General features: G+C 38.7%; 1 protein-coding gene across 1 annotated transcript in view; it reads right to left on the bottom strand.

Annotated features, from left to right (window-relative positions):
* Nucleotides 1–1,841, bottom strand: part of gpr174 (G protein-coupled receptor 174) — a 5,957-nt gene extending 4,116 nt beyond the window's left edge. The window contains exon 1 of the mRNA XM_037675406.1: nt 1,644–1,841. Within this exon, the coding sequence (XP_037531334.1) occupies nt 1,644–1,841 (198 nt within the window). The remainder of the gene's footprint in view (nt 1–1,643) is intronic.
* Between the last annotated feature and the right edge of the window lie 9,827 nt (nt 1,842–11,668).

Below are 11,668 nucleotides of genomic sequence, written 5' to 3'. Positions count from 1 at the left end.
GAAATCCAGAGGTGATCGGGCTTTTGCGGTTGCTGCTCCAAAACTGTGGAACAGTTTACCTGAGAATTTAAAGAGTGCTCAGACTGTTGAGACTTAAAACTTTGCTGAAGACTCATCTGTATTCTTTGGCATTTGATCCACGCAGAGTCTGAGAACAAATTTAGAGCTGATTTTTATTGTTATTGTGTATTTACTGTTAGCTTTCTGATGTTTTTGAGTGGCACTAGATGCATTTTTTAAAATCTGTTTTAACTGTGAAGCACTTTGGTCAGCTTTTGTTGTTTTTATGTGCTATATAAATAAAATGACGTTGACATAATCTGTCACACAACCTGTGTAGTTTGTTATGTGCAATAGACTGTATATCATTTAAACTCATATTATTACATTCTTTTTCATACAAACTCATCCTACTTGCACCGTTATGTTCTACCTTGTTGTTGTTTACTATTTCTCTGTAGGACCGTGTAAATATATTTAGCTTTTTCACTTTTTGCTACTTTATTTTGTACCCTTATTGATTGCTTTAGTATTTATTTGTTTGTTTGTTGTTTTTAGCGAGTCAAATCGGTTCTTCTCATCCACAACATTTTATTGTACTGTTAACCTGCATAAATAAACACAACTTGAAGTTGAAGAACTATCTGAGTCTCCGGTATCAGAACCTGCTTTATGCTCGTCAGTCAGTTTTATTTTCTGCAGCTCCTTCGAGGAAGACATGACTTTTTGTTTAGACAGATTTAGTGGAGTTTGATAGTTTTGACTTCTTTACAGTTTCCCAGCAGTGCGGCACAGTGGCTCAGTTGGTAGAGCTGTTGTCTGTCAGCAAGCAGGTCGCTGGATCAAATCCCAGTCTGAGGGCCTTTCTGGGTGGAGTTTGCATGTTCTCTCCGTGCATGTGTGGGTTTTCTCCGGGTACTCCAGTTTCCTCCCACAGACCAAAAACATGCATGTTAGACTGATTGGTAACTCAATTGTCTCTAGGTGTGAGTGAGAGAGTGGATGGTTGTTTGTCTCATTTGTCTCTATGTGTCCCTGTGATGGACTGGTGACCTGTCCAGGTTGTCCCCCGCCTCTCGTACTGATTGCTGGACATGGGTACTGGCGACCCCCGTGACCCAAAATGAAAGGAGCAGGTAAAATATAATGAATGGATGGAAATTTATAAACCAAAACGTATCCACAACTGTGTCCAGGTCAGAACTTCTTCTGAAATAATCATAGAAGAGCTCTTTCTGTAAATGCTAAAAATGATGGAAAGGAAACCATTACTAGTTAGTCCAGTAAAGTTAAGTCACATCATCTGGACGGTTTCAGCTGGATGTTTTGAACCACTTTGGCCATGGCTGCCTCAAATGAGACAGCGGGGGAGAGGGTGGACTCCAGAAACCATCATAGCACCATCAAACTGGTTGACCCACTATGTGAGGGTGCAAAAGACTGGTTTTGTGGTGGCTCCTTGGACTGATGAAGTCTTTTGGATGAACTATGAAACATTTAAAAGAAAAAAAAAAAACTCTCCAGAGGACCTGACTTAACTTTATTGGATTTTTTTACCTGGATTATTGAGCATGAATCAGTTACTAGCTGCTTAATTGTTTTGTTTTGTAAAAGTAGAAACAATATGGGGACATTTTGCTTACCTGCAGCAGGTCGGCCACAGCCAGGTTCATCATGAACACGACGGCCTTCTTGGTCTCTTTGATGTAGATCCTGAACACCCAGAGAGCCAGCACATTACCCAGCAGGCCTGGTGCTAAGATCACGCTGTAGACTACAGCATACACCTGGTGCTGGTAATTCTTCAGACTGCTGGTATTACCACAGCTTGAGAGGTTCATCTTAAAGATGAGGAATCAAACTCATGAGGCTGGCTGCCTTGCTGGACAGTTTCAGGGCAGCTGCTTGTTCCCCGCCGACAGTTTAATCTGAGCCTCCATTATGGTGAGAGAGAGAGAGAGTTCACGCTGGTGGCAGCACCACCGACAACAACGATGTTTATTGGTGGACTCCCACACCGATAAACTTCTTCAAGCCTTCAGGTCGGAACAAGATATCTGGTAGTAGAAAGAAGAAAGAGTAGATTAAAAGACATTTTCTAAGGGAGTTATTTGGAGATTTAATGCGGAAAAAACAACAACAATTGAAACAAAACCCTATGATAATCATATTACATGGTTAAATAGCAAAAATATAAAGTATGAAAAAAAGAAACATGCAAGGATCTAAGAAATATGCTAAACAATGATAAAGTAATATAACACGGTGAATCAAACAGCAGTCTGAACATTCATAGTGACTTTGTCGCTCAGTGGATGCAGAGAGCCGATCAGAACTGGGCCAGAACCAGACCAAGCCTGGGTAGGTCTACTGAACTGGGACCAAGCTGCTGTGTTCTGCAGAGCTGGTGAGTAAAAAGACATTACTACTCACTCGGCTTAAATTAAAGTTCAGAGAATAAACATCCCACAGACTAAAAACATGCATGTTAGGCTGATTGGTAACTCTAAATTGTCTCTTGGTGTGAGTGAGAGAGTGAATGGTTGTTTGTCTCTGTGTCCCTGTGATGGACTGGAGACCTGTCCAGGGTGTACCCCTGCCTCTCAAACAGTGATGGATGGACATGGGCACCAGTGACCCGGTGACCTGAACAGGACAAAGCAGGTAAAGATAATGGATGGATGGATGAAGTTATCTTGTTTAATAATCTAGTGCTTTAGTTTAGTTTATTTAAATTTAGTAGTTGACTGAACTGTTTTGGTTGTTTCAACTCATAAATTGGTACCACTTTACAATAAGGTTCCTCTTATAAATGGTTAATAAATAGTTTATAGATACGTTAATTCTTCTATAAGCACTTTATAAACCATTAATAATTGATTATTATGCATTAATAAAGGGTGACAGTGACAAAACCGACCAGTTTGTTGCCAAATAGTGAGTCAAATCTGTTCATATTTCATCTAGAATTGTTACATTAAACATTTCAGACTAAGTTACTATCTTTTAAGCACAATAAGCATTTGTAAACTTGTTTATTTAGGATATAATATTGCACTTTATCACTGCATTATAAGTATCTACAACTATATATAATGCAGTGATAAAGTACAATATTATATGTGTTAGTCATAAAATTTGAATATCATGAAAAAGTTTATTTATTTTAGTAATTCCATTCAAAAAGTGAAACTTGCACCTGAATTCATTGTCACTGTTTAATGTAACATTAAAGCACAGTACCGGGTTACTACTGTTGGGTGGGGATTTAACTGACAGAAGCAGAAGCGTTAAAGTTAGACCAACCGATTGAGGAGTACGAGATCAAGCAGGTAATTAAGTCGCTCAAGAACAATAAAAGCCCAGGTCCAGATGGGTATGCCAACAAATTTTATAAAACATTTAAGGACCTTTTGGCTCCCCTGCTATTAAAAGCATATCATTACGCTCTAGAATCCAAAACCATGGCACCGTCCTGGACAGAGGCCACCATAGTAGTAATCCATAAAGAGGGCAAGGACCCCACTGACTGTCAGTCATACAGACCTATATCACTGCTAAACACAGATCTATGCATACTCACAGCAATCCTAGCAAGACGGCTTAACAAAATTATCACCCAAATCGTACACCCCGATCAGACGGGATTCATCGCAGGGAGATATTATGGTGATAATCTAAAACGCTTACTAAACATAATAACTTTCCAAAAAGAAAGAAAGATTGAGTCAACAATCATATCCTTAGATGCCCAAAAGGCATTTTACAGAGTATCCTGAAAATATCTAATTCAAACACTGAATTGGTTTGGATTTGGCCCACGCTTTGTTGACTGGATACAAACACTCTATTCATCCCCACAGGCAGCTGTCAAAGTCAACAGATATAGGTCTGATAGATTTCCATTAAAACGGGGATGCAGACAGGGATACTCACTGTCACCCCTTCTGTTTGCCATTAGTACTGAACCACTAGCCCAACTTATTAGAGATGATGCTAATATCAAAGGTACAGTGATAAACGGGGAAGAACATAAAATTTCATTATATACTGACGATATATTATTGTACCTAACAGAACCCACATCAACAATCCCACACTTAAAAGAACTCATCTCACAATATGGATTTTACTCAGGCTACAAGGTAAATATAGATAAAACAGAAGCTATGGATGTAAGCTGCACAGTCTCAGACACCCCAAAATTACAGAGCGGATTTAAGTGGTCCAAGGATGGCATTAGATATCTTGGTATCCATATACCCCCATCTCTACAGAACCTCTATGAAGCAAATTATAGCAAACTACACAGAGTCATTAAAAATTATCTAGAGCAATGGGCTACACTCCCCATCTCTCTGAAAGGCTGTGTTGAAAGTATTCTTATGAATGTCCTGCCAAGATTACTTTATTTATTCCAGATGCTACCAGTGGAGATTCCCAAACTCACTTTTGATAACTTAGACAAAATAATCTCTGAATACATTTGGCAAAAAAAGCGCCCTAGAATCATACTAAAAACCCTACAGTTATCTAAATCAAAAGGGGGCCTTAAACTCCCAAACTTGAAATATTATTATTGGGCTGCACAGTTTAAACCCTTACTGGTATGGACACAGAATGGTAAAGACGCTCGATGGCTCGGGATAGAAGGAAGCATATGCTCAGAGCCTTTGCAAACATTACCCTTCTTAGATGCCCCTGCAAAAGAAATGGCAGTCTGGACAAAGAACACACTTGAAATTTGGAACAAAATACAATCAGCTTTTCAGGTATCAAAACATATCTCACTTTTAACAAATATAGGATCTATGAGGACTTTTATACCAAATAAGTTAGACACTGGCTTTAGAAACTGGTCTAATTATGGATTATCTTACATACACCAATTAATTGAAGAGGGACATTTTAAAACCTTCGAGCAGATGAAAAGTGAATTTGCTCTCCCAAAGACGGACTTTTATAGATATTTACAACTTAGAACCTTTGTGATGTAACATAAGAACTGGACTAAATTTCATGAGCCTACACATCTAGAAAGTTTCTTAATGGACATACAAAGGGGAAAGGGAAACTATAACGTAATTAGTAAACTATATGATTTATTTCTCTCTATGAATACACATGACTATAAACATAAAGCAGAAATGGGAGACAGAAATGAAGGAGGTAATAACAGAGGACACATGGAAGGAAATATGCACTGGAGCACAATTAGCCACAAATTCTAATACATGGAGAGAATTTATAACCCGATTCTTCAGAACGCCAGCAATAACCAGTAAAATGGGTCCAGAACATCCCAGCTCATGCTGGAGAAATTGTGGAACATAGAATGCCAACCACACTCATATCTTCTGGCTGTGTCCTAAACTAAATGTATTCTGGAAGGAAATATTCGACGCCCTTAAGGTAATTTTTGGGAGAGAGGTTCCAAAAAATCCTCTAGTGGCAGTTTTAGGAGAAATACCCAAAGGAATGGACAGAAAGGCCGACAGATATTTGCTGAATATATTGCTTAGAGCAGCATTGCAATGTATAACCATTAGATGGCTAAAACCAGAGCTTCCCACATATAATATATGGATCCAAAAAGTCTGGGACATTTACCTGATGGAGCAGATTATATATTCTTTAAGGTTTCAGAAACCCATTTTTAATATGCGGTGGAACCCAGTTATGCCTTTATTAACACAGTGATGTGCTTAAAGTTTTTATTTATTTATTTTATTTTTTCAGTCACTACACTCGCATGCTAGTAAAAAATACCACTGTGAACAGGATTGTATGGACTCGTAACCTCAGAGGGGATCTTATTGATTTAGATGGGTGTGTGTGTGTATGTGTATGGGGGGGTTGTTTTCATTTCTTTTTCTCTCTCGCTCATTTTTTCCCCTTCTTTTTCCTTTCTTTATTTTCTGTTTCTTCTTTCTTGCTTTTTTGTTTTTATTATTGTACCAACTATTTGTGGTATCACTATTGCTACCTCAATCTCTCGTCAACTTATAATGTGAATGTACATAGCCGTAAGTGAGAGAATGTAAAAATATGAAAAGTGTTACCACTGTTGTTCTTGTGTAAAAAAAAAAAAAAGAAATAAAAACTAAGTTAAAAAAAAAGGTGAAACTTCTATTTTATATTCATTCATTACACCCAGACTGATATATTTCAAATGTTTATTTCTTTTAATGTTGATGATTATAACTGACAACTAATGAAAACCCAAAATTCGGTATCTCAGAAACTAACAATATTACTTAAGACCAATCAAAAAAGGATTTTTAGAAATATTGGCAACTGAAAAGTATGAACATGAATTTTTTTTAAATAAATAAAAAAATTAATAAAGATTATATATATACAGTATATATATACAGTATATATATATATATATATATATTATACAGTATACAAAGTATATGTATCAGGGGAATGTGGGTGTGGGAAGCATCTGTTTTTCACAAGACACAACCTCGGCATGAAGGCGGGAGAAAAAAAGTCTGACAAGTTTGTGTACACTCAAAAAAATACAAATCCCAGTAAATTAAATAATAGCAACAAATATCTTATTTTTTCATAGAGAATGTAACACAGTTTGTAGAGTTGTGTGGTTAGTGATTATGGAAATTATTGTCAGCTCAACTCATATTTTTGCTCCAGAGCCGCCACCGATTCTTCCACCATGCTGTAAAACCCACAGCACTCAGTGATGAATGATAGGTACGTTCACAGCTTCTAGTTTCAGTACTTTTTACTGTAAATACTTGCTCCTACCCACTGATGTTGCATTCGCTACACAATCTGTACTGCATCTCTACTGCACGGCAACCCACAATTTATCTGAAGATAAACGTCTTGGCACCAGTGACACCAGTGTGGTTTGCTCAGTCTGTCGGAGCAGGTGGTTAACAGGTCGAACAAAACTGCTCGCAGTATGTGTGACTTTATGGGGGGGGGGGGTGACTGTAGAGAGCGTTGTGTAAACCATAAGATGCTTTCTGACATATCCAACAACTGAAATGAGAATCAAAAGATTCTAAATCAAATAATATTTTTAAAGGGTTCACATCAAATGTGATGTCTTCAACTAATGTTCACCAAATATAAATCAAGCTGGGTGTGTTTTTAATAATATGGTGCGTTAACTAAACAGTTTAACAAGATACTGTGTGACCTATGAAAAAGTGCATGTCTCTTTTATTGTTATACTCAGTCAAAGTTTATATATCTGACATGAGAAAAAATGTTTTAAAGTTTTTAAATGTATGTCTGGACTGATGGATTTATTTATTGCTCAGTTTCAACTACAACGTTAATATTTACCATGGCAAGAAAAATGGAAACAACTGTCTTCTTAAACTCGGGCAGCTGAGTGATGGTTGTAGTACGTTTCACTGAAGCCTCATTAAATAACAAGCCCAGCCATCCTGGAATGAAAACAGTTCACACCACTAAGAACACAATGTGCTGAGAGGGACCGGAGCTGCACGGGTTCTGGTCTAACCTTTGAATCTCAAGCAACATGGAGACCACATCTGGCAAGATGTGACTGAGAGAATGTGTTGAGGATAACTCTGGTGCCACTAAACATTTGGGTTGTTTGTGTGTTAGCTGTAGTGGCCATCTTGAATTGAAAGCTCCAAGAGATAATTAAGTTTAGGTTTACATCAAGTGGTATCTGTTGGAAAGTTTTATTAAACTTCATCCAGTACTTCATGAGATATTTGGCTGCAGATGAACAGTCGGGACTCCAACACTCAGTCACATCCCAAGTCCCAAGTCACCCCAGTCCCAAATGCTCCTCAGGGGGAGTTACTGTCGTAAATGGTTCTTTTGCATTCTGGCCATTTTGTAAAATAAACCTTAAACAAACAAACCGATCAAGGAAACACCCGAGCACATGGCAACCAAGGATTACTGAAGGTTAACGATGTCATGCCAGGGATCGGGCAGAGGCAGGAATGTGGCGCTCAGTGCGCTCTTCCTCTCTTTCCTCCTCTAAAACAAACCATGGCTCTCCCACTTCCTCATCAAAGTCCTCACTCGTTCTCAACTGTTTTTCTTTTTCCAGCTCTGCCTGTTCTGTCTGAGAAGGTTCTGGCTCCAGAGATCTTTCCATCGGTTGGTCTGCAGCTCTGTCCCCTCTTCAAACAGAAGCTGCAGCTTCACGATCAGAAACTGCCTCATAGTGTGAACTCCCTCCATCCATCCATGATCTTTACCAGCTTCTCGCTTTCAAAAACACTAAAACTGACTAAACTATCACCAATCTCCCAAACCTCATTTTTCACTCATGCTCCTGAATTTCTTCAACTTTCACGTCTTTTCCTTATTTTTTGAAGAAATCTTTGGATCTTGACAAAAAACTTCAGGCCTCAATCAGAAAGGATGTGGGGGGTGTTTGTTCAGATGGGTGGGCATGAGAACGGATGGAGGATTGGGGTGTTTCATTCGTACTCATCTGCTCACACACACTCATGTTCGTGCTGCTGTTGTTTGGTGTATTGTTTTTGCACTATTAGTGTTTAGCGTATTCTTAGTTTAGCATATTTCTCACTTCATATCTTAGATCTTATTACTGTCTTTCTTTGCAATTTATACTTTTGTTTGATGTAACTGGGACCCTGCGTACACAATTTCGTTCCTCCACGTGTTCCACATGTGGTGGGAATGACAAATAAAGAAACTTTGACTTTTCTTCATGAGACTGTCTATCGTTGCAGCTGCCTCCCACCTTGACAGTAGACATGTAGTGGTCTCACATGATTGGATACCTGGCATGATGTCATTCATCTTCCCTAAATGAGTCCTCGAGGCTCAATGGGATTTACCTGTCTAAATAAAGGTTGAATGAATGTCATTCAACTTTTATTTACCTATACAGGTTAGTCCCATTGAGCCTCAGGGACTCATTTACAAGAGAGATCTGAGTTTAACAGAATGATGACAACAGTGGACAACAATAGACAATCATAAAGGATGTGTACAAATTGGGAATAACAAGTGAAAATAAAATGGTATTAAAAATGTAACAAAAACAGCGAGGTTGTATAGCGATGTAGAAAACTAAAAACAGGAACATGTCTGCATTGGTTTTTCCCATGAACTTAACAGATGTTTAAAGCCACTTAGAGAGGTCAAGGTCGAGAGCTTCAGATCTTTTTGCAAGATATTCCAGGAAACAGGAGCGGAGTAGGAGAAGGCCCTTTTGCCAAGTTCAGTCCGCACTGAGGGAACACTGCAGGTAATAATGTCCTGAGAGTGCATGCTGTAGCTGCACTCACACAGAGACATGTAGGAGGAGATGTATGAAGGCAGCAGACCAAGAAGTGATTTAAAGATGAAAATGTACCAGTGGGAGAGTCTGCATGAAGTTAATGATGACCAGTTAACCAGTGAATACAGGGTGCAATGGTGGGTACGGTAGTTACAGCCAGTTATGAATCTTAGTGCATAGGCAGTGCCCACCATCTGCAGGGTGCTTGTAGGTAGAACTGTCATTTCTAACCTGAACCCGGAGTCCAGCCCCACCTGACGGATTCGGAATTGGACTGGGTCGGGCCATAATAATGTGTTTAATGTGTGTCCTGGGTCAGTGTAGGGCTTTTTATTTTGTCAGGGACGTGTGCGGCCGACGATCCAATATATGCAAACATGGCTTGCCATACTACACCTGCTGCATGCAGCCATTTAACTGCACGCTGACTGGCTGGTTGAAAGAGGTAAAAACTTCAGTTAAGCTTCAGATGGACTACTGCCAGTTATCCATCAGCCCAAATGGACGTTCATTCAGCCGCTGCACTCAGCAGACACGTGTGTCCAACAACCCATACAGGTGAGATCACAAAATATCCAACATGTAGAGCAGGATTCAATGCAGGCAAAAGCAGGGAATGCATTTTATGCGCTTTGATGGCTCCTCAGCTCTGATCTTCTGCCCCCTCATCCGCATGCGTTTGTCAACCATTAATAATAGTCAGTGGTATAAGCAGTCAAAGCTTAATTAAAAATGTCAGGTTATTTTTGGGTTCGTACCTGTAATTACTGTTAATTCATTGGATTGGGTGGGGTTTGGAGATGATGGCTGCAGGCTGGGGCCAGGTCGGTTCGGATTATTTGGACTCGAGTGCAACTCTACTTGTAGGGGCGTTCATTTAAATAATTTCACCGTAGTCAATGGAGGGAAGGAAAGTTGCAGTTACAAGGTGTTTCCTATCATTCAGAGTTAGACAGGATCTCTTTCTGAAAAAGAAACCCAATTTAACTTTCAGTTTCCTTACCAAGTTTCCCAAGTGGAGCTTAAAAGAGAGATTAGAATACCCAAATATTTGTAGGAATCGACAAACTCAATAGGGACACCATTTGAGGATAAAATCAAAGGAAGAACTGCTGGGACCGACTTCTTGTTTGAAAACATCATCCCTTTGGTTTTGATATTTGTCACACTCCATATATGGAAGTGAAGGGGCTCTTTAAAAGCTGGGACCAAAACAAGTTGACATTTTCACAAAACCAGTTTGTGTTACTTTTCAGTGTTTGCCACATAATCTAGGTTTTTATTTATGTCTCAGTCACATTTCGTTGGAAATATAATTTGAAAAAATGTTGGGTGTTGGACTTTAAACAAAGCTGTTTTGCTATGTGCTGAGCTCAGAGTAAGTTGGGAATCACTGTTAGCTACTATCACACCAAAATATAGCTCATCAGAAAAAATTGCTGAGTTACAGCCACAATTTTTGTTTGCTGAAGTTGCTTAGCTTTGGCGGCCATCTTAAATTTGAGTGACTCCTAAAGATAATTAGTAATAGATGTACATCAAGTGAAAACTTTGATTTTTTTTTTTATCCACCCAGTAACTAACTAAGTTTTGCTAACACATAAAAAAGAGCACACACAGGTTTGGGCCTATTGCTTTTGGTAGCGAATGATAATGATATCTGGTTCAGTCACTTACAATGAATCACTTACAGCTTGACTCTGTTGCTACGGTTACTTCAGATGAAGTAAAGAGGTTTGGATGGAGGTTTCCATGCTTGAGATGGGCCTCCTCAAAGTTCATAAGACAAGTATGTGGGGGAGTAAAATGACTCATCGGGGTGAAGCGAAAGAATAAACAAAACTTTGCAGTATGTGTTTGAGTCTTGTTTTTTTTTTTCCATTGGGGGTGGGGGTAGGAGTACAGCAAAAAGTGAAAACTTTTGTTCAGCAGGTATAACTCAGAAAGATACTTGTATATGTTAAGGTAGTAATTTAAGGTAGTAATTTAAGGTAGTAATTTAGAGTCCAAAAGGTCACATTTCTAAAAGCATTTTTCTTTATTACTAGATAGTTATTCTGTTATGAGGACATTAATTATTTAATTAAATAATTATTACAGTCATTTTAGAGTGGGTGTCTTTTAAAATGTACTCCTATGTCTGTCAAAGATGTGGGGGAATTGGACATTACTTATACAGCTCCTTTTTATCTGATCAAGATACTCTAAACTCTGTACAACACAATGTGCGTTGTCATTTAACTCCACACACACATTTATACAGCACTCTACTACACACACGTTCATACAGCACTCTACTACACACACATTCATACATCACTCTACTACACACACACATTCATACAGCACTCTACTACACACACATTCATACATCACTCTACTACACACACA

This window comes from Nematolebias whitei, chromosome 4, assembly GCF_014905685.2.
Source record: "Nematolebias whitei isolate Nwh7 chromosome 4, NemWhi1, whole genome shotgun sequence".
Classification (NCBI taxonomy): Eukaryota; Metazoa; Chordata; class Actinopteri; order Cyprinodontiformes; family Rivulidae; genus Nematolebias; species Nematolebias whitei.
This window is presented reverse-complemented; position numbering and strand designations above follow the sequence as displayed.